At 37.5% G+C, this 24,914-nt stretch overlaps 1 protein-coding gene across 1 annotated transcript in view; it reads right to left on the reverse strand.

Annotated features, from left to right (window-relative positions):
* LOC139745643 (uncharacterized) overlaps window positions 1-24,914 on the reverse strand; it is a gene marked incomplete at its 3' end in the record, with an annotated part of 100,720 nt that overhangs the window by 19,228 nt on the left and 56,578 nt on the right. Inside the window, exons 4-5 of the mRNA XM_071656042.1 lie at window positions 6,684-6,818; window positions 5,498-5,605 (exon numbers count right to left, since the gene is read on the reverse strand). Of these exons, the coding sequence (XP_071512143.1) occupies window positions 5,498-5,605; window positions 6,684-6,818 (243 nt within the window). The remainder of the gene's footprint in view (window positions 1-5,497; window positions 5,606-6,683; window positions 6,819-24,914) is intronic.

The following is a 24,914-nucleotide window of genomic DNA, read 5'->3' on the forward strand; positions in this document are numbered from 1 at the left end:
ATGCTGTGATACTTTTTTTTTTTGAAAGAAAGAAGACTGAAGTGTACTCATAATACAAAGGATCCATTTCTTAAAAGTAAAAGGCTCAAGAAAAATGAGAGCTGCATAGGACCCTATAATCTTTTAACATCATCGATTCCATCATCACTCAAATGTAATACTTATGTTTTTAGATTTAATAATAAACATATAAACAAAATAGATGATAAACTTCTTGGTATGAAAAAAAAATGATCAATATGCAGGCTACTAAACTTAATCAAAAAACATAGTTGTTTTCCAATCTAAAGAAAGCAATTAACATCTTCATGGGCCTACTTATATCTCAAAAGAAATAAAATGCAAGGTTATTTTGGAAACTAATTACTGTGTGACTAAGTAAATACTACAGTGAAAGTACTTTCATATTCCTTCATTTTCCTGTATTTCTTACTCTGGAAACCTTCAATGACACACAGTTCTTGCCAACAGCTGGATTTTTCAATTTACACATATACCCTCTTGGATCAAAAACTGTTTCCTGTGCTCTGCTGTGCTGTGCAGTGGCCTATGGGGGGGGGGGGGGGGGGGGGGGGGGGCTTGTCAAAAGTGATAACACAAAGCCATAAGTTTGCTACCTGATTGGAGTACCAGATTGAATCCATTTATTGTCATTGTCAGAAGTGATGATCTAATAATTCAGGAATGCTGCCTCAACCATTTTCTCTGGAGGGGAGGAGGTTAGTGGACAATGGAGGGAAAGGTACCTCCTCCTGTAATGTTGAGATCAGGGAGTAATGAGACCTCTGACATGTACGCTAGCTAGTTTCCCTGCCTTTAAAACTATAGGACCATTGTTTTTTAGAAGGATCAGAGAGATTGCCATGAGCCGATTTCAAAACAGATACAGGATCACTTCCCGCTAGAAGAATTTGGGTTCCTGGATTTATTCCAGATGGTCCATTTAACCCAAGTGTGTATGAGAACTACTATTTCTTTCAAACAATTTTACACAACACATATGCCTAGGTACTGCATCATGTTTGAGTGTTGAAAGATAGCATTGTATCATTGATACCAAAGCCAGGAATTACTTGGACTGTCAGTACGTCAATCAACTGGCGTAATCTAGATTGAAGTTCACACCTCATCACTATGATAATAACGATGAAAAGAGTTGTTGCGGAGTATTTTTCAAAACATTTTTGGGAGGCATATGTCTTCTTCCTCTCTATATCCTTCTCCTTGTTTTTTTTTCCTTTCTTTTTCTCTGATTCAGAATTCAAAATTTCAAGCCATTATGAAAACTATGTGGGCCTCTTTATGGGAATACTATCTATGACACATTAACTTTGATCTGCATGTCCAAGTACATTAATATCTGTTTAAAATTTATTCTTCTCAAATGAACATTTAGTGATTTTCATTATATCGCTGTCTAGCTGCAACATCACATATAGTTATAGTCTCCATATTCAGGGACAGTGGTGCAAAAACTGTAAAAATTCAGAACTTTCGAACAGATTGTCTCATTTCCTTCAAATTTCACTAATATGTTCTACTAATATTTCTGCATTCACTTCATCTACATACATGTATATACTTGGGTTTCATTCTCCATTTAAGTTTTGCCTTGCTGTGTACATGTAGTCATGTAGCTTCTTTTCTTTCAGTTTATTTCAATGTCTAGGTCTGAGGAATCAAAAAAAGAAAGTGATGGCTCACTAACGTATTACGCATTTTGAGTGCTAACTACTAAACTGGAGTCATTTAAAATCTGGAGCACAGGTGTGCAAACTGCATCTCAAAATAATGATTAATGATGTTTGACAGATGGATTTGGAAAGCTTGAACAAGTGTTCTTGAGGCTCATAAACTCACTCCAAATGCCATGCACCCAAAATGAGTCACATTGGGAAAGGCTTAAATGCTCTTATTTTACATCTGTCACTGCTGGGTTATGTGAATATAAAGTGCATTAACCCCTTGCACAAAAACAAAAAAGAAGAGATCAAAAACATACTCATCTACCCTTTACTTTATTTTGCAACCTCTGCTCTTTATTTCACCCTAAAAATATCAACTGGAAACCAGTGATCTGCCCCCCTGAAAAAGTATACCATATTCTCTTGATTGATTTGAATTTATGAATAATAATCAGCGTGTTTGTTATTCATGCTTTGCCTTTGTTATGCAGTGTGTAGGGTGAACTTTAACATGTGATTGTATGTGACATTTCTCTCAAAGCTAGCTCTTCATGACATGATTATCATTAAGTACTTAAAAGAAAATCAGAGAGTAAACTATCATCTTAAACTTGGCTGAGTGCGACAGGTATTTGTACAGGTACGTCCCAACATCCTACATTTTGGAAAAAGAAAGTATCTGACATATTATAGACGTTGTAAATAAATGAACAAAGGTAAACCCAGAAAATATTCCTCCACTGCACTACATGTGTTCAAGCCTTTTGTGATGTGAATTTAGGGTAATATTGCTACCAACCCCCCCCCCCCAAAAAAAAAAAAAAAAAATGCAGAAAATGTGTGACTAATCACCTTAAAAAGTTCTATGCCCATCAAATTGAGATCTAGTGTTGCATAGCTTTGGGACTTCTTCATGTAAGTGTTGGAAAGTTGCTGAAATGAAATTTAAGTGTGTTACATCACTAAACAGTCATTAACTTTGGGCTTCTGTATGGTTGACTTCATGGGTTTGAAAGGGGGAAAGTGAACAAAAAAAAGTGGCTTCAAAATTTTTTGTTTGCTTAATTCAGGCAAGTATTTTTTTTAAAATCAATGTTCAAAAACACTTGCCCAACTTTGATTTTCACTTGCCTCAGGCAATCTGGCAAGGGCTTACGTAACACCCTATAAATATCATTCTTTGTCTTAACGTCCTTGTCTTTGCCCTATATCTTCTTGAATAACAAAGGGACAACATAATCATACCTACTCTCTACTTTATCACTGAAATGTCAAATATGTTTCTAGTGTAAATTGTGTCAGTAAAAACTTAAATGGTCCGTCATTAAAAACTGGGTCTCTTTTTGGCAAGTCTTATCAGTGGAGACTATCATTCAACCTACTAATTAGGGGCCACATTGGTCACAGGAAGTGGGTCCCTGGATCTGCTAGTATTTTGAAATGTGTCATATGTAGTATGCATGGTCAGACACTGCAATAATAATTGGCATATTAAAACTCTGTGGAGTGCACTAATACTTGTTGACCTCTAATATTATTATATCCAGGCATTAAATAATTAATTACATCAAATGGCAAGAAGTGTGTACCCCTTATTGCCAAATCTATATTCTTGATCATTTTGTCAACTTTCAGGTTTTGGTTAAAGTAAACTAAAGGAATGTATGGCTTTACGACTAGTTAAATTCATGGTAGCCTGATTTGATTTACTCCACATTACCCATAAATGTATTTCCTCTCTTGAAAAAAAAAAAAAAAAAACTCAGAAAGTATTATGTCAAACTATATGCCATACTATTTTCTTTTTTAAATCAGCTGGCTTCTACATCATTATTCACTATACCACATCGACCTTGTAATTCATGATTTGTAAAGAGCACTTTTATGTATGAGTGTACAAGTTTTTTCATATAGTTATGAAAATTCATGCAAAAGGCAAATTTGTCACATTTCACTGTTCACAAGGTCATACTTCGGTACTGGAGAAGAAATCAGTAAGCACTTGCACCAGTATTGTACATAACATTAGGATTATTTCTGCATGACCCCATACCCCTGTTTTCTTTCAACCTTTTCACAGTCACTGTACCTATTATGTCTGGTATTGAAAAGAAGTGGCCTCAGATTATTGGCATCTTAATCTCATAAAATGCCTAGCATTATGACCACAAGAACCTGTTCTATGGGAATTTAATGTGTTGTCCTGGCTGGACCAACTCCATGATGCCATATGGCATTGAAGGTTCTCAATGAAGTTCTCTCAGACTGGTGTACAGATATACATACTGCAGGACTTTCCCCCTCCCGAACCATAGTGTGCATGCACAAACAGGACTTCTCCTGGTGTCCCTGTGAAGCTTGTTGGGTGCGGGTAGAAAATTTGGAAGAGAGAATAACATAAAGCTCAATATTGATAGCGCCAATCTGTATTCATCAAATGTGCACGCTATGTGCAAACTCTTGTGTTTACCCGTTCCATACTCAATTCTGAAATGCCCATTACTTAACATGCAGGCCACCAGGTTCCCGTCCAGAACAGGTTAATATATGACAGGCGCACCTCAAACCACAATTCTCCCTGCAGTTTAGGGAAAGTTGAAATTTGTGAGGATGGTCAGCCATAAAAAAAATATAAAACCTCTCCTAAATCGACTACCCATGATGTTGGACACAATGTGCACAGATGCATTTTGAGAGAGCCTATCATTGGCTAGATGCCATATCTTCCTGATCTGCTTAATTTGACTTCTTTCCCTTTGTCTTTCAAGCTGTGCAGGGGTCAGACAAGTCCCAGAATTATGTAATCACTTTCCTGACCAGAAAGGAAGTGAAGATCACGGGCCCCCAAGCGGAACAGGAAACCAGCACTAATTAGTGACTCGTCCTACAATAAAGACTAAATTCAGCTTTGGACTCTCAACCTGTTTTCTCCAGTGAACCCTTGGAAACTCACCCTGGTTATCTTCTACTCTACTACCATAAAGGAGTCTTTTTATATTTCTTTTGTGCACAATTTCTAAAAGGGTTTTGTTTAAAAAAAAAGTTTAATTGGTATTTTATTCAGATGGTAACATGCGATTCCCCACCTGCATTTTGACATAACAATTCATTTGCTAATCTGACACTAACATCAATTTTCAGGCAATGCAAGGCTGACTGTGAGAGGTGATAAGCAGTCAGTGGAAATTACACAATTCCTATAGTTTTTCCTTCTTTCAAATGGCATGACTGGGAGACAGTCCCTTCTAGACTTTGACATTAGCCAATCTGCCATAATTTACCCTCCGGTTCATCAAAAACAAGAAGGGCAAACGTTATTACAGGGTGGGTTCTTGAATAGTAGCATGGTACTGAAATAGGAGTTAAAGGAGTTACTGGACATTGCCTCCAGATGTGTCTCCATACAGAAAGAAATGCGCCCTTTAATTCCTTCAGCTACATGGCTATATAATTGAACAGTAGAAGTTTATGACCTTATTCATTCAAATGTGTTGGATTTAAAGAGCAAAGCTCTGTACCCCTTACTCTGAACTCTCCTCTCTTAAAAAACAATCATAGTCTTCCTGTTACATCACTTTGTTTCAAAAGCTCATCTTTTATCTACTTATTCTTAGTTGCCACCAGCCCCATAAAGTTACCACAATTTGTGGACCTGCATACTCAGTAGAATCGACAGAATGGTTATCTACTCCGTGCAAAGCCAAGTTCTACAGACATTGGTAAGGTATGATGTGTGTATACTGGTCAGTATGAAAGAAAGGGGGTGAGAAAAAGAGGAACATATTCACTATTTACGTGAAAAATAAACATACCTGACTACCGTTGCAACCTGGGATACCTGGAGTGCCAGGAATGCCTCGAGGGCCAGGACTACCTGTATAGCCCCTTTGTCCACCAAATCCTGGGATGCCAGTTGGGCCCTGAGAGGCAAAAAAAAGGGGGGATGCTTTTGTCAGTTTTATAAGTTGTCAAGATAAAAAGATCATGACAGCAACAAAACGAGCAACTGACTATAAAAGCTACACAGATGTTATGAATGTTAAAAATCCTATTACTTTTTTTTTTTTTTCCTATGAACAATGTATGTTATGCTCTTAAGTATATGAGTATAGTGGCTATCATCCAAATCTCTGCAATCAAGAGCTGTGTGAGTTTTCTTCATGAGTATTCCATTGAAGTGATTTAGTCATGTGGAAGTCATACAAAATCCTATGGGTCTTCATTCATAATTTCTTGACGTGGAACATTTCAGATTTATTTCATGACTAAATGCATTGAACTGTGAAATCTGTCTATCAGTGGTGCTTCTGACAAACTCACTCCTAGAATGGGTCATGAATAATGAAGGCAAGAGTTTCCTGAACAAAAAAATCCCTTCCATTCCACTCTCTACTTCTTCTTTGTATACCACTCCTCCTCCTCTTTCTTCTTCTTCTTCTTCTTCTTCTTCTTCTTCTTCTTCTTCTTCTTCTTCTTCTTCTTCTTCTTCTTCTCCTTCTTAATTCTCAATCCTTCCACTCATCTCTTGCTTCAAGGTTTCAATATTTGCTGTCCTTTCTACCTCCAGTCTTGGTTCTTGGTTGCCAGTATTTCCTCCATTTCTTTTCAGTCTTTGTGGTTTCTTACCTTTACTTCCTCTACTCTTTCACTCGACCATCATCATCTTCTTCAAGTTCTTTCTTCTCCTTCTGCTTTTCCTTCTACTTATTTTTCTTCTTCTACTCCTTCTAATGCTCCTTTTTCTTTACCTTTGTTACATTCAAACATATGATAATGTTCTTTTAGGCAAAAAAATATTGTGACTACATGGTATGAGAATTCTTCAAATCATGCACAGAAACACTAAGAAATAAGAGAACAACAAACATTTATGTTTTTACTTTTTTCGTTCATGCAGTCACTGGAAACAGATGAAAGTTCATATCTAATTAGACAGATAGATGTGTTATGAGACCAAATCAATAACACAGAGAATATTGTGTGGAAACATGAACCTACTGGATCACCCTTAGGCCCTCTAGGACCTGGTTCTCCATAGGTGCCTGAGTTTCCCTTTAGACCAGGAACTCCTTGTCGTCCATCTGGTCCCGGTAAACCTGCTGAGCCTTTTGGTCCAAGAAAGCCAGGAGGTCCCTGTGCAGGAAAATAAGATGGAAAAGAAAAGACACAAAATGATAAAAGATGTATAAATAGCTGGGATAGAATGATCCTGTTCATATAAACACTGTATTATGAACATCAATTTGCATATAAAATATCCTGTCAGAATACATATACATATTCGTACACACACACAAACACACACACACACATACACACACACATACATGTACATGTATATACCGTCAGAGTAGATCGAGCGACTACGTTTTGCATGATTTTCATAAAAATGTGCCATTACCTAATGAATTGCCCCATACAGACGGAAAAGATGTCTTGCACATTAACATATTATTGTGTTAAAACATGCCATTGAGGTCAATTGCTCAGAAAATAAGAGAATAGTTCGAGCCACAAGTTTTGCAAACGACCGACCACCCGACCGCCCAACCAACCGATCGCCCAACCACTCGATCGCCCAAGCGCCCAAGCGCCCGACTGACTGACTGCCCGGCCACCCAACATCAAAATGATTCCTTCATGTATATACCCCCATACACACTGTGTGGGTGGAGGTATGAAAACCTCTTTTAAATATAACAAGCCAAACAGAAACAACAACAAAAATCAATAATTGAACTCTGCATGACTATGCATTGCACTAAACGTGCCATAAAGGGCTGATGTGGCATTTATAGACCAGGTCCAAGACAACTTCCTCTTGAAACTCTATGGTATCATAGACCAGTCTAAATATTGGCATGCTACCAAAAAAGAAAGCAATTATGCAAGGGAAAAAAATAAGAAGAAGAAGGAGTAGAAGAAGAAGAAGAAGAAGAAGAAGAAGAAGAAGAGAATTTCAAAGAAGACATTAAATGCTGTCTAGAGTCTGTATCCCCAGCACATCTTTTCTTGCAATACATCATTACAAAGCAACAGTGCTTAAAACAGGCATTTTTCATGTCTGTCATACAAAAATAGAGCATCATACATTACTGCTTTGTTACTTGGTGGCTAATGACATCCTGTCTGAGTTCCACTTGTCAAGAGGTAGTATCCCAACCAGACACATCTAATCAATTTATATAAGTACACATGTCTCTTCTTTTTTCCCCTACAGTATATAAATACAAAGGGTTTGGAGCAGACAGGTGGATCAACAGTCCTTTAACATCCTGTTTGAACTGGTCTCAGGAAGAGCTGACTTGATCAAAGTGCTGGCAGGCAAAGGTGTCAACATTTCAAATGCACTTTGACACCATTCAAGGCAATGACAGTATAGAGATCATACCATCACCAAAAGACAAAGTGGCTAAACAGTTTTAATTTTGGTTTCTGTTTGTACCAAGCACTTCTCTTTTCTCATTCTTTCATCAGATTATGCAACAATGATTGTAGTAGATGAAATTTGACACCATGTTTAAGTTCCAACGCAAAAGAAGAGCAAATGTTATAGTTCTGATCTTCAGTACCTACAGATATATATTCTCATTTCTAATGAAACTCTCCAAGATGGATTAAAACTGGTGCAAAGTTTGAGCTCAAGAGTTTGCTTTATGTCTTCTTCAGCTGGTAAGCCATGATGACATTTTATTTCCAACCACTTCTGAAAATAAGATATTTCTTCTTGGTCAAAAACCATGCATTATCTACGGGTGCATTAGTCTGTAAGTTTACATGAATGAGTGTGTGTGTGTGAGAGAGAGAGAGAGGGAGACCATCTGTGATGTACAGCAGCCTCTTGAACTCATCCATGGTAAGTTGGTAAAGGTGAATTAAACTTTTCTGCTCAATAACCTAACAATGAATATACTAGTTAATACACCAATCTAATAATACTCTTTATAACAAAGTTTTCTTTTATCTATGGTCTTATGAGCATTTTAATTGTGTCTATCATTATACCAATGATAAAAACTTTCATTCCTGGCTACAGCTGTATATTTTGTTTTAGTCTGTAGTATAGGTGATGGATTTTCCTGTTGAGATTGTGCATGAAGAAATGACCTATGCCTCTGGACTTTTTGGAAGGGGTGGGATGAGGGTATGAAGTTCATGTGGAAATCAATGGGGTGTGTGACTGTAAAGTAAACAACCACCGGCATGTCAGAGACACTGGTGTTGCCTGCTATCTTAGTCTGGAGTCAGCTGCCAGATTTAACCCGCTCCATGCTGAATTCTGAAATTCCCGCAGACTTCTGACACCGTTCCCGTAGAGAACGGGTTACGAACAAACCAGTTCAGTTAAAACAATGTTCATCAATTGCAGTGGTGGAGACCAGGATACACAGCAGACTTTTGGTAAAACACTTTGAATATTCTTGACTTTATCAAGAATGCGACCCTGTCTAGGCCAATAAGCCACAACTACATTACTTTAAAGAGGAAACCATCTAGATGACAAAATACAGAAATTCAACTACACGTACTTTGTATACATCTGAAATATGCTTTCAACTTCAGCAAAAGAATGTTGACTTTTTGTAATGCAGTATGTGTGATATTGAGGCAAAACCCATGGTTTACTCAGAACCTTGTTAGCAAAGTCGGTGCCATTAAGGCTCATGGGATTTCGCCAGACTTTGCAAGCGTTTTCAAAGAGGTCACAACAACAGTGTTGGTAGCTTTCGAAATTTATTGTGTGATTCAGGATGGTTGCCAAATTGACAGAACTGATTGTGCTCATTAATTTGATATGTTATTTCCCTATTTTGGCTCTCATTTAGAAAAGCATTTTAGCATCAAAATACTTAATTATCATGCCACTTCTCGCCAAGTTTTTAAAACATAGTTTGATATTTTGCTAGTTCCTGACTCGTATTAGAAATAGATTTCTGTAATTCCTTCAATTACACTAATGTGAAAATAGAGCAAGTCTGAATGATTATAATACAAAGAGGGGCACTATTTATATGATAGTGAATTTTGACTTCATAAAGTGCAAATGTGCATGTACGAGATGTGCGTTTGATCAAAGTTACGTGGATACCACACGTTGTAATTCATGTAGTGTTTTAAGACGCTATCAATGATACCGGGGATTATTGTAGTTTTGTTGGTTTTCACTTCACTTCACGGCATCTTATCCTTGAAGTGTCAACACACAACTTGTGACATGCAACAGATTTCGACCAATCACTGAGCCAGAATTCCGATGCGAATCCGTAGGCAATATCTTTTAACTCCACATTAGGAATGTCCCTGAATTTTGCTAGTTCCTGACCAGTATCAAAATAATATTGAGAAAACAAGCCCTAACTGTGATACAATACACTAGCCAATATAGCATACACCATATCTTAGAGGGGCATGGAAGATTTCATGTCATTTTTTTTTTTAATTCAAATGTGAAGGAATTTTTTGAAATGCAACACTACACTTCAAGAGCGATTTTGATAATCTAGATTTTTCTTTTCCATTTCATTTTATCATGCACATTTCTGTTTATGTTTTAGCTTTCATTTGATAGCAAAATTGTTGAAAACCGACTAGAAATATTTGTTCTACACTAATTTGTTTATGACGATGTATTTGCTCATTACACATAAAGCAGCACACATCTGTGCATACCGCTTGAATAAATATGTGCAATTTCACTTGTGCTATGGACTGACTGCTTTACTACCCTGTGCCAAATCTCACATCATCACTACATATTTATGGTTGAAAAAAATGACAGGATATGACTTTTGGCCCTGGCCCTGAATTGTGTATCTTTTTTTTTTCACCTTTTCAAATAGGTCCTAAACTTTATCACTAATGGTTAAGTTGATAATTCCAATTTCAGCCAAAGTTCAGTGACTTTTAAACTCTTTGACACTGTGGGATTTCCCCACAATCCAATCAGTGCATCTACACCTCACATAGCATACGTGGCTAAGAAACTAGTAAAATTGAGTGTTTTGATTAAGGGGAATTCTGGACCGGATAAAACTTTTCTGATAGAGTAAATTTTGCAAATCAGTGAAAATTTGATCAAAATCTGACAATTAGAGTAAGGAAGCTATGGAATTGTGCAGTTCTGCTAATTTTAACAAAACACTCCCTGAATTGCCAATATAAATATTTAAAAATGAGTGAGCTGATGATGTCTCTCGTCATGCAATTTGTAGGGTCCTACACAAAATCCATGAAATGTTTTTTTTCCCCCAAGCAATTATACCCCAGTCTCAAATCCTAACAAATCTGACTGATTGTTATTTTGATATTATTCAGCTATGAAAGACATAGGCTTTAAACTTTTGTAACAGAACAAAATGAAACAAAGCACAAAGCACAAATGAAACAAAATTCAACTGTGATTTGAAATCAGTGTGTTTTGCCATTCAGGATGTGCATTAATTAGAGTTCCATCTGTTTGGCAGGAAAGAAAAGAAAATACACATATTCATTCAACAAAAAAAACAAAAAAAAAAATGTTTACATAACCTTTTCAGTCCCTGCACTACTTTTCTGAGGCAGAGCACATATTCTGTGATGTAATGTTGATGTTGTGATGTTTCCAGTTCATGATCTGAGCAGCTAGTGCTATGGGCATCCACACAACACACACACAACACACACACACACACACACAAACACACACACATACACCCACACACATATGAGGAAATACAAACTAGTAGTAATATACATTACATCAAGTGACTTTTTACCTGAAGTTATGTGCACGGGTCATAAAACACGATATCTTCACTAGAAGTCTGCCTCGTTCTAGTACATGTACATGTAGTCCTATTATCTACAACAGCAGATCATCCTATCCACAAAAGCAAATGTGAATGCAATGATTTTCTGATATTCAGGCAATCAATAGTAAAACTCTACTCATTATCAGAATTGTTCTAATATTGCTGAAATCCAATTGCTTAAAATCTGTACCATTTGTTGCTGGAGAGAAGCTAATGGGAGAGGGCTCTTAGCTCCCCATCCCCCACCCCATACCCTGGATAAGGCCTACCATCACTTTGGCTCTCATTGGTGTTTTGGAAAGTGGACTACGGTACCTATGATACACAAAAACATATTGTGATGCAAGCTATAAGACAGTCATGAATATTAAATTCCACAATGTGATCATGATGATGTCAAGCCATATTTTGCAAACTTAAAACAGCACTAACAGTCTAAGGGTAACCATAGCAATTCGTAAGAATAGGAGCCCCCATACGTCGTCAATAGTACGGTACTAATAAAGCAAGTAAGAAAAGGAATAGTACAGGCCTACACCAGGGAGGTGGGAAGAGAACCCACCTCCCTGCCTAAACGGGGTACGATAACGAAGTGAGAAAAGGGCCTTAGCAGGAATTGAATTTTGTGTGTATTATGCATCTGTGGTGGACAGCATGTTTACTACCACAGACACCACAAAATGGCAAAGGGACAGAGGTGGGGTGACGAAAGCAGACAGAGAGGGGTAGGACAGGTTCTCCATGCAAAAGTCATCTAGAGGAATGGCGGCAGCTAATAGCTCATAATGGGGCCACCGTAATGACAATCCCAGACAACCCACCTAATTCGACTACCTACTACAGGTATAGAACCCTTGCCATGCTATACCTTCTCCTGCATGGCAATACTAACTGCAAAACAAACAGACCTGGCTCTGTTTTTCACCTGCCGGCGGAAAACACAGTGCAGGTGGATGGGCATGCGATTTTCACAGTTGTATTTTTAATGCTAAGGTGTGCTCCACTTCGATATATCAACAATCAACGGGCACACTGACCTCAGAGTGCTTCAGCTTTGAAAGTGCATGCACATATAGGCCTACTGTGGTCTACTTCATGAGATTAGATCTTGGGGACAAATAACTCAGAGATGCCAAGTTCAAAAAATTATTATAAGTGAGATTTTCATGACTCGGCGTCTCAGTGTGCGCACATGAGCACAAGCGAGAGGGGAGTCCCCCCTCCCACGGTGGGGAGCTTTTTCAATTTTTAACTTTTAATGGTGCGATCTGGTGCATACTTAAGTGACTATTTTTTGCTTATTTTGAAAGACAAAAGGGAAATATACCTTCAATTGCAATTATCACTTTAATCCTTTGAGCTATGCTCCTTATTTTAGGCCCAAGTTGCAGACTTCGCCCGATGTGTGAGAAAAGTAGGTGCCATGCGTGAGATCGGGAGACGGACCCTAAATGCGTGAGTCTAATGCAGAATGCGTGAGACTTGGTAGCTCTGATAACTTAGTGTAAAATTCTACCTACATACACTTACACACTCCAGCTACATACACTGTACATATACCTACCTCCAGAGTGATGGTTTGTTTTCTTTTGTTTGTTTTGTTTTGGTTGGTTTTTTTTGGGGGGGGGGGGGCATTCCCCACTCATTTTTCAAAATTCATTGTAATTCTACATCTTCCACATATGTTAAAAAAAAGGATAGAGTCTGTGTTGATGATGAAGCAAACTCAGCAGCTACAAGTGTACTCAAATTTTCATTCATAGAAAAACTCAAATCAATTAGTCTCAACAACTGTATTTCCATTCTTGACACAAATATTAACTCCAGTGTGAAGTGAAGTGGTAGTCATGATTATAAATGTATGGTCCTATATACATACATTGTACATATATACAATATATAACATCATGTAGGCCTATATTGTAAAGCAAGATATTTTTGCAACATGAAACTTTTGCGAATTGGAGCCGACGGCCTTTAACATGACATGAATTTTTTGCGACTTGTCTCTGGTATTCAATGTATATAATGCAGACAGAACTATTGCATGCATTTTAATTTTCCAATCCTCAGCTCTTGTGAAATTTGCAAAATTAAAATGTATGCGAACATTCCTCATTTTACAGAATATATCCCCCTTTATGTGGATATGAAAAACAGAAATACTACCAGTAAAGCATTTTTTTCTTTTAAATGATCTTTCAGAAAAGCTGAATACCCTGAATTGAAATAGAAATGTAGCCTTCTGTCACTTCGACAGGGGAAACCATAAATAACATGTTGAAATGACTGTGAAATATACAAGCAAAGGCTCATGACAAGGAGCTTTGACCTCACAAAACTCCCACTTCATCTTGATGTCTATGGGTCAGATTGGCCAACTCCAAAACAGAGGGCCACCTGTCCCAAAGAGTGGGGTCAGATCACCAACTTGTCTGGTCGGGGAATGGTGGCGGCCATTAACCCCCTGACTACCACTCCTAATCTAAGCCGACACAGACACTGAATACAAACTGAATACCCTGGCAGAAACAACAGGGTTAAGTGCATGGATGAAAAGACCTTTCATCCATCTCAAAACAAACATCCAGATACTGTAGAGACCCACTGTACTCCGAAAAAAGTACATGCAGTATCACAATCTTGGTATGTCCTCCTAATTATCAACAAAATTTCATCAACCATGGACATCTGGCATCATTATCACATATGGAATGCTATGTAAATCTGATATTTTGGCCACAAAACAAAGGGAACTGCCCCTCTAATAAGACTATCTCAATTTCGTAAAGATAATCAAAATCCTGATGAGAGAAATAAGAATATTAACAGACAAAAGGCATAACACTTCTAATATGAAAAATTACATGTTTTGGAGAGATACTTCATAGATTTCTGATAAGTAAAAAGTCTTTAACTAGATGACTGACAATGAACAGGTATGCAAAAGAGACATGTCTCAAATACATGTAGAAAATAAAACAGTAATCAATCTGATCCTTTACAAAAAAGCTTTGTAAACCTACAAGTATTGAATTGAACTGCATTCTGCTTGAAATTGTGACATTACATGGATCATGTTTCTATACTGTAAGATGTGAAGGAGATAAGGTGAAGATGTGATCATCTTACAATTCTTTCATTCATTTGTATATAAAAATAAATCTCTATTTAGCAAACACCGTCTCTTCTCCCACTAGATTTGATGATTGTTGAGGTATTCCGATACAAATGGTTAGAGCAAAGGTCTCCATGAAAATATGTAAAACTCAAACTTTCGTATCAATATATATCATTTTAATCTACTAGTTTTATCAAAAGTCAGCTTGCAACAAGGTGTGGATTTACTCATCAATAGTGAGATCGATAAATTGCATCGGTTCAAGTCTGCAATGAGCTTGGGACCACGTATTTGACTGCTTTGCTGCCCTCTCTTGTCAGGGTTGTATCACTCTAATAGCAGAATCTCCCACATGACAGGGTCAATTTCTCCCAGTCCTACTCACTGCAGCAATGATCTGTGCAGAAAGTTGTCCGATAGTGATTGATACTTGCAATATCTCACTGAAGTAATCAGATCTAGAATTTAATAGCCACTTGTCCTACTTTACTTCTACCAAGTTAAGAGTGAAATGAATCCTCACAGGTGTTTTTGGACTCTCTCTAACCTCCCTTCCCTTTCCATTTTTTTTTCATTAAATATTGCTTTCTGTTCCCTAGAAAATATATGATGGCCAGTGTTTGATCATGACAGCTACAACTCAAAGTTCAAACTTTTTTTCCAATCTGTCTGCTATTTCTCATTTTCCCTGGCCATGGTAGACTGGACTGAGGGTTTGCTCTAAAAGTCAGAACTACGCCTGACAAGAAATCAGTTTTGGATTGAGAGACAAAATAAATCAAAAATACAATTTAAACATCATCTCAACTCATGTGGCAACTCCAGGTATGGAGCAAAATACATTCCTTCTCTCACAATAAATCAAGGATGGGGTGGGTAAGGACTCAGCTTTGAAATATTTTGCCAGACTTGGGAATTATTGACGAGAAGTATGATGAGATAAAAGCTGAAAGTAATATGAACGTTTGACCCTCTGTATGTAACAAGTATTTCGTAAGAACATTATTTCTGGAAATTTTTTGGAGAGACACAATTTTGCACATATTGCCACCAAGAACAGAAGTGATGTGAGGAGGGGAAGGGAATATCCCTTTTTTTATATCATTTTTCTTTGTTTATTCAATGGAAATGGAAATAAAGTTGAAGTTGAAGTTGAAGTTGAGGGGATATAGGGGCCTACACTGCATTTGTATTATACAAGGTAATGTTGTTAATGTCATGACTATCAGTGGACTTTGCCAAAATGAAACCAGCAGAAAATAATTGGCATGTGCAGCATCTAAGGAGCATGTCTGTAAAACTTAGAATGATTACTTGTAAGGAGAATAATGTGTGAAGTCACATTCAAAGTCTTTTTGAACTGGCAAGGTCATTACGGGACATCTATCAAAGCATGCATGCCTAGCGACAGGTTGCTACATTGTAGACGTAAGATAAAAATGTTATCTCCATCTCTTCCGCTTTCTTTAGATGATCGTGTTAGATTGCTATGAAAAGCTGCAATTAATTTGCACTGCTCCTACATTGGTGTATAGTGATCACAGCTTCAATCTCCTGAATGCTGTTTTTTTCCCCCTCTTTCTCTCTCTCTTTGAGAATCATGATGAATTTCCATCAAAGTTCGGACTCTGAAAATATGGCAAATCAATGATGCATGCTTCATGATATTTGCCGTTTCACATTTCTTTCTGGCAAGAACTGACATCAGCCAGACAAAAAATAACATTACAATGATTTCAGTACTTTCACAACCACCACACACTGGAAGTAAATAACAACAATATATGAGTCATCAGAGCCATATATAAGTCATGACTACTTTGTCTATGAATGTGACCTTGCCTTCCCTACTCCCAACGTGGCTGTATCATTTTCCCCCTCCCAACTTGGCATGCTCTCCACATGTGTACTCACACATTCCTGCATGCAGGCGTATAAAGTACTTATCGAGGTACTTTTAATGTTCGTGTGATACGGCAGACTGGAGCGCATGACCCCATCCTATGAATTATGGTGCTTGACTTGACGTGACTTGACGTGACTGGCAAGCATAGGAACAGCCATAGCGTACCCCCAAGACAGGGAGTTGGGTTTCTTGGGTCGACTTCACTGCCACTCCCTGGTCGCCCCCTCTGAGAACAGTGTGGTTCACACTGAGCTGGCTAATAATATACCTTCAATTGAACTTGAGTTAGCTAAAATCGAAGGTAATGGAGCCTCAAGGATGTTAAACATATGGCAGGGTCAGTGTGAACACTCTTGTAGTTTAAGGCTGCATTCATGCGAAACTAGAATTGCGTTTCTAAACACGTTAAGTCGCTAAACGTGTTTAGTTGCGTTGCGTTCATGCGATTTTCCCATTTAAACGCGTTTCAAAACGCCGATCTGAAACGCGGAAAATAGGGCGTTTTGAATCATGATTCTGCCAGAATCACGATCGCAGAAACCGCATGAACGCAACCGTGATTTCAATCATGATTCTATGACGTCATTGTGCATTGTGCGCATGCGTGTCTCGAGGGGTATCCCACAGCTTCTTGCTCTGTTCGCGCGCTTGTGTACGTCTTATGAATCGTGTGTTTCGGTACCATATACTTGCACTTATTTGTTTACATCAACGCCACACACCGATTCTATGCTAGTATCTAACGTTAGCTGTTTAATATAATAATACATGTAATTACTCTCCGATTGAGTTGATAAAAGTAATGGCTGCAGCGCTGTGTCTACCTAGGGAAACGATTGGAGAGACGAAGAATTAGGATTATTCCCTTCTGTGGGCAGAGCCTGAATGCCACACCTTAGTATTGGAAAGTATTCACTGAAATTAAAACGTAAAGGCCTATAATAACTGACTGATCAGTTGGCATAAGGAGGTCTGGCTCGAGTTGCAGAAATTGCGCAGTGCGCTGCGCAATGGCAAAGGATGAGCAGAGCCAGAATCAGCATTGCGAAAGCCCGCATGAACGCTCTTCCGCTGAGACCGTGATTTGAAACGCCGTTTTGAATCATGATTCATGTTTGTGATTCTGGCTACGAAATTCGCATGAACGCGGCCTTACAAAGTTGTACCTGAATGAGCTGGTGCATACTAAAGCCTGATCACAAACAACTTCTGGCCAATGAACACCTGAAGATCTTTAGCATACAAGCAACTGTTATATAAGTATACATGTCCACGAATCATTGTCATTGTGTGTTTCTTTAGAGGAAATATGTAAACTATTGGATGTCTTAGGCTGTTCTTAAGGTACAATGAAAACAATCATAATAAGGAATCAGATATTGTAACATTTCTCCTTTAAGCATGCATTATGCATCAAATTAGGGTTATCAACAGCCAAGCATTTATCAACGATGATAAGTGGGTGTGGATGAGTGTGTGTGTTGCCAGTGGGATAATTTCCCCCTTTATCACTGATGGTGAGAATTGTTAATAACATTCCGTGTGAACACACCTAGTAACTCATTTCTGTATAGCAGTAATAAAATGTATGCAAGGAACTGGATACCACCTGCAGTAGCCCGATACTCATGAAGTGATGTACATCATATGTGACCCGCTACAACAAAAGGATCCTAAAGTCGCTGACGGCTGAGCCGAGAAAATCGAGTTTGAAGTCACATTTTTATCATCAAAATTGGTCAAAACAATCGGATTTCTGTTTTTGGCATAATTTTGTATTCTAATGTTTTGTCTATCATCTGCTGAAATTTTCAAGCTAAATCATTAAAGGAAAGGGAAGAAATCAGCGTTTTTCTGGGCTATGATTTTCCGACTTTCAACGTAACAGAAACGTGTCCGAAGATTTGGATGTAGCACCGCAGCTAGACTCCTCCCCTAGCAACGAGGGAGTGATCTTATTGGTCAGTGCGTGTCATCCCGATTAGTGATTGGTCGTGCGTACACCGCTTGCGCTAAGCTTGAATGAACATCACAGAGGTCGCTAGGAGCATGCCTTCTATTGTCAAGCGGTGAAAACTGTCTCGCCTCCCCCCGATCATGATAGCGTCGGAATGAGAACTTTGAAGGCGTTTTTCTCGAAACTCTGATTTCCTCGACCACTTGACATGCGCTTATAAAATCAGCGATATCTCCGCAACTGAGTATTTTTATGGGTTGTGGTATATATGAAATTAAAGTAGAAGAGTAAGAGAATAATGTCGTGCCATTTTCAAAAAATTGTCCTCCCCCGATTTTCGGATCCTTTTGTTGTAGCGGGTCACATATGTATGCCCTCTTCAGGTAATACATGCCCACCATGGTCATCTGACGCAATTAATACTACAGAGCTGCCTGAAATCTAGCACGCATTTGCATTCTTATTAACAGTGAAGAAATAGAAAATATTCTAATTGTGGCTGTCAGAGAATGTTGTCACAGTATGTTAATGGACCTATTTTGATGACCCCCCCCCCCCCCCCCACTCTGTAATTCCTGCTTTTCTAACTTTAAGGAATAATATCATCTGAAAATATAGTACTGACTCAACTTACTAATAAATGCTATGAAAATAACAAATTGAATCCTACCTGAATAAACTAAAAAAACAAACAAATACAATTTCCACATTGTGACAGGATTCAGATAGAGGGAAAGAAAAAGAGAAATAAAACAAAAATAGCAACCTCACTTTAGCTTGTGCCTTTTGACTTCATTGTGTGGCAAACAATCAACAGACCAAACACTGGATTATGCATTGCATATTGTGCAGGAAATAGTCATGAAATTCTATCCTTTTTCTGATGATGAGATGAGGAATTTGTAAGTTCAAAAGAGCGTTCAGGGCTTTTTACATACAAATCCACACCAGTAGCTTTCCATATCATGTAACATCAAACTGCACCCCAACTTCACGCAAGCATGAAGAGCGCCTTCTGGCAAGATTGCACTTTTGATAGGAAGTAAAATGCCTATCTTGGCTCCCACTCATGACCTACCACCTTTCATGTAATGATGTCAACTGTGTGAAATATCTTGGAATCCCTGCTTGCTCCTGACAGCTTCATCCCATTCTTTCCATTCCCCCCCCCCCCCCCCCAACTCTCTCTCTCTCTCTCTCTCTTTCTCGGCCTCTCTTTTGAGAGGATCAATGAAGTCAATTTCAGAGCAACTGTGCACCTTGCAATCTGCAGAAGGACTTCTCACCAGATCTTGAGTCTCTCTAAACTGGATACTTAATTGGAATTTGGAGGTATGAAATCAAGGACATGGGTACATTGACCACAATTGACAAAGAAGCTTTTACAAGTAAGATAATGAATCAAACAAATATCTAGTGTGTAAAAATATTTGGCCAATGGAATGGTCTGACAATTTGAGGAAATCAGAAGCCTATGGATTGATCCCTATAACACTGACATCCACCTTTCAATTCACATCTAAATCAAAGTACTAATTTTCATTTGTAGAATTTTGTTTTGGGGCTTTATAATAGTTCCAAAATGTGGGTTAAGGATTGAAATTACCAACATGGAAGTCCTTTCCTATTTCTACCACGTTAATGTTTTGTCAAGTATTTCTACCAAATCAGGATCTTCTCATTTCAACTAAAAGCATGGCTCTCGTTTGTTTCTACCAAATTACATGTACCTTGGTCATGAAACCAAATTAAGATCTACTTCAGATCACAGACAGCACCTTTTCATCATCAGATACAGAGTGAAATAACAAAAGCACGAAGAAACATAAACACAATAATGAAACAACAATGAATTATATCCCAAGTAATTACTGAAAAAAAAACTTTTATAGGCTTTCTGACTGCATGATGCAAATTTGCTGGCTTATGACTCCAGTGTGTGAAAAATGAATGATCAATAATAATATGGACTTGCACAAGTGGCTGTGATGAGGAATGAGTGTTGTAGAACTTGTAATGAATGTATTCATAATCACTACTTTGTTTCTACCAAATATATGTTTAAATGAACAATTTTTTCTTAAAAGTAAGGTCTCTTCCATTACATGGGGACAGGTGTATAATGTTTGATTGGTGGTGACATCATATGGCACGATAAAATATTCAATGACTGTCCGGTAGACAAGACATGCTTGTAAACTGAGAATGACACCACAAACCTTGGAAGAAATATACTGCCAAATATCTGTACATTGAGAGACAAGAGCAATTTGACTTCTTGCATTGAGTTGTTTTTGTTGCAACTGATTGTCAAATTGCCCTATACATCAATGTAAACAAGTAGCAAATTGATAAGTGTTTTAGTATATGTATGCCCATGACATTTTTATCATGTCTACTACTAAACACTGAATAATTTGGTGCTTATTTACATCAATGTAGTGCAATTTGTTAATAAGTAACAATTTGACTGTTGCATAATGGGATGCCTCTGCTTCTCATGCAATCACTCTACCTGCCATAAGAATCTAATCCTTCACAGACCCTACATTTGACTTCTACTTTTTTTTAAGTGCATGCACAAATCTTGGTCACACCTATTAAAATTGGAACGATATGGAGAAAAGTGGCATGAAAGATTTATTATTTTATGACTGTTGACTTTGATGTTTGACCTTTCACTACCATCGTTTCATAGAATAGTTGTCAATTAACTTCTACCACCCTGCCATATTCTATTAAAATATGATATTCCTAGATGAAGTTACAGCTGAAAAATGGTATCTCTAGCCAAAGTTCAGTGGCCTTTGACCTATAACCTTAAAGGTACTGTTTACCTTTGGGAGCAGTGATTTTAAAAATGTTCAAGTTATCACATTTGATGCATATGTGTAGGTCAGTTGTATCATAAAACATCCTACCATATAAAGATTTTGCAACAAAGCCTAAAATATAAGGAGATATCACTATTTTTATCAATAAAGCATAACTGTACTAGACAGTTTAGTCTAGAAGCAATTCTATTTATAAATACTGTTCACATTTTGTATACTTAAAAGTACTCATTGATTATACCGATTAACTTTTTTACACTGGTTGTTTCTATCTGTAACTCACATTTCAGAACTATTTGAAAGCACTTAAGCTGGGTTTTTGTTTCGTCTGTAAATGGTGAACAATGCCTTGAAGAGATCTTGCTCTGAATAAAATCTGTCCATCTTACCCTCATGTTGCGTACCTTGGCCATCAGTCATCAAGAATATCCTTCTAGAGATATTTCTTAAATTGCCAGTATGAGATGTGGAATGGATGGAAGATGGACAATCCCCCCCCCCTAAAAAAAAAATAAATCAATAAATAAAAATCATGCCTTCAGCATTTTAAAGATGGGCCATCCCTTTTGCATTCCTTCCCAAATAGCACAGAACAAGATATATTCCACCAGAATGACAAGAGTATTGTAAAGCTATAACGTTTCTGTGATATTTATAGGTTGTTAGCCATTAAAATTTAAATAATGCACCAAATGCTCACTGTAACGTATTCTGTGTATACTAGGCACAGCTGCATACATTAATCCTCCTATGGTTGTAATATACTTATACTTTGAACAAAAGATATTCATGTTAAAGCTGTCAGAAAAGAAGAATTCACCAGCTTCTCTTACTTTGTTATCGATAGCAAATAACAACACACCACTTTAATATATGAACTACATAAGTGCATCACACAGGTCTGTAACACTAGACTAGTAGTTCAGATTTGTAATTTTTTCGTAGTACGAAAAAATTATTCAAATCATAATGGTCAATTTAACTTAACAAATAAAGACCCTCTTGAGCACAAAATTTACAGGAGGTTTCTAAATAGTGTTTTCTTCAATACCTAAGTGTTCTCACCAATTTTTCAAAAATTTGCATGCAAAAGCGAAGGCCCATCTGTAAAGGGCAGATTTAGAGGCATGAAGATGTCTTCAATTAGGTGTAAATTCCATCACTTATATATCGTAATACCACTGAAACACCTACAAGGAATTTCTCATAAATGAATCTGTGCATCACTTGCAAAACATACCAAAATAATCTAAAATCTACCACCCACTTCGTGTCTGCCTCTTCCGTCCCTCCACCTTCTCACCTCATTTCCCATTCATACCAAGGAGGTACTATGTTCATACTACACACACACAAAAAAAAAAATGAGGTAAAAACCATTAACACATTTATCAAAGGTGAGGTATTTGATCCCAAGATAATTTTTCAATCATTTCATTCCCCAAGTTAACAGTCCAGCTGACCCATCACTCATACACACTATAAATCTTTGATCCATTTCTCTGGAAAATTTAAGAGAAGAAAGAAAAAGAGAGTGGAATGAATCAATTTCACACAGATTTATGACATCCAATCAGACCTGTTGACAGGGTGCAAAATCTTGCCATTTATTCATGCGAATAAGTCAGTAAGGGTGCTTGAAGTCAATGGCTTCACCTGCTTGCTGGATTTTAATCGCATTTCTACAACTTCCACCCAAACATTTACTACCTCGTATTCCTGGGCAGGCAAAACATGATGGTATGCAAGATAGCTGTGAAGGGCCAGGGGGAGTGTGTAAGAGTTTCTGATTTTTTGAGTCTTGGCTGGCATTGCTGGATGTTGGTTGTTCTTTTTCTTCCTTTTCCAATTAACCAATCAAATTATATATATATTTTTAAAACAGTGCATTTCAAAATGTTCAAGTTGGTTGCTGTCAATGGACTAAGATCAGAAGATCAGAATGGTAGGCTTAGATGTTTTGTCATACTTGGACCCAATGTTTTAAAAAAATGTAATTTTATAAAGTCTAGAATAATTCCACGAAAATAGTGATACTAGAACTTTGTACCACAAATAACAATTGGAGGAATTGATAATGATGTTGATATCAAGTCCTTTATGGAAACATGAAGTGCAAAAAGTGACAAAAGTTTGTGTAAGCAAAGAAACCAAAGTATGCAATCTTCACAAATGTTTCTTGTTTTTCAAGAACAATTAGAGTACACTGATATTGCTCTTACATGACATAGTAGGATTGTTGCTGATAGTTGCTGGAATCCACCACATAAAGTTAGACCAATGATCTGTACTATGCTGCAGTGAAGTTCTGGAATGAAATGCATGCACTGATTCTTAAGGGTTATACGAAACTGTGGAATGACACCCACATTATTACCCTTATAGATTTGGTGATATTGTTGTTCAACTTCTATCTCTCAAAGAGCTATGTTCCCTCCAAGGGAAGGAATTAGAGTTCAAGATGTATCAATGATTTCATCACAGGAACACAGATTGTACAACATTCCTAGATTTTTCCCATGAGAAAAAAGAAAAGCTCAAATAATGCTGCTTTTGAGTGGTTTCAGATTAACACAGGATTTTGCCTGTACATGTATATGCATTAATGAAAATGTTTCATGTGATTTGATTGGTATTTGTAAGCCTGCAGGTAACATGGAATCATGAGACACTCAATGTTCCTCATATCATATCACAGTGATCATGATGCAGAGGTGTATTCCATCAAATTTTGCTTGCTTCTGGATGTGCTACCTCTCAGATTCAACTGATGAAGTAGAGCTCAGGTTGTCTTCATATTCCTTTCTGCCATGGTTCATGTATATATATGTACTTTGCCTAGCATTTAGGCACATCAAGACATACATGTGTATAACTGATGATGGGTCATGGAGTTTGTTACAGAAAGTCCAAGTAGAAAGTCAGATTTTTGGGTCTAACCTTGTTTTGTCATCTGCCCAATGTTTTTTGATGGTTTTACCTTTTTTTCGAAGGTGCTGAATCTGCATATGGATGATGCAACTCTTGCATATTTCAAAGTTTTCAGCCAGGGTTATATATTTTCTCTGGTGGTATCTTATTTTGAAATAGATTGAAAGCAGGAGAAATTCAAATTCAAGTGAGAGAGCAGGAGATTTTGCAAAAATGGTCTCATCAAAGCAAGAAATCTCCTTCCCACAGCAGGATAGCTAAAGTCTATGCAAAAATAACAAGAAAAGAAATGAAAAAAAAAATACTTTCCATAATTACCACAATGCATCAAGTTTCAGGGTTCATACATGGTACAAATACTAGGCATAAAAAATGCACACAGCCAACTTTAAAATAATGACTCAAAATGGTTAAACCAAATCAAACTGTCAATAGTTTATTTCAAATACTTTATGCAGTAGCTTTCCTTGAGCACACAATGAGGGAAAGGAAGTATTGGTAACTCATCTTTCATCTGCTCATTTATTTTACCCATATTGCAATTCCCTCATGCCACCTTTTGGACATTCAGTACATGTATGCTAGTCTAGCTACAAGTCCACTTTTAATATCTCACAACAGCCATGTGCAAGTACAGCTGAAAATCACATTTTCGTCATCTCTTTCTTCTTCTTGCCTTTGTCCTTGTA

The sequence above is a fragment of the Diadema antillarum genome, unplaced genomic scaffold (genome assembly GCF_040938485.1).
Source record: "Diadema antillarum isolate AM-2024a unplaced genomic scaffold, OU_Dant_1.0 seq00001281_RagTag, whole genome shotgun sequence".
NCBI lineage: Eukaryota > Metazoa > Echinodermata > Echinoidea > Diadematoida > Diadematidae > Diadema > Diadema antillarum.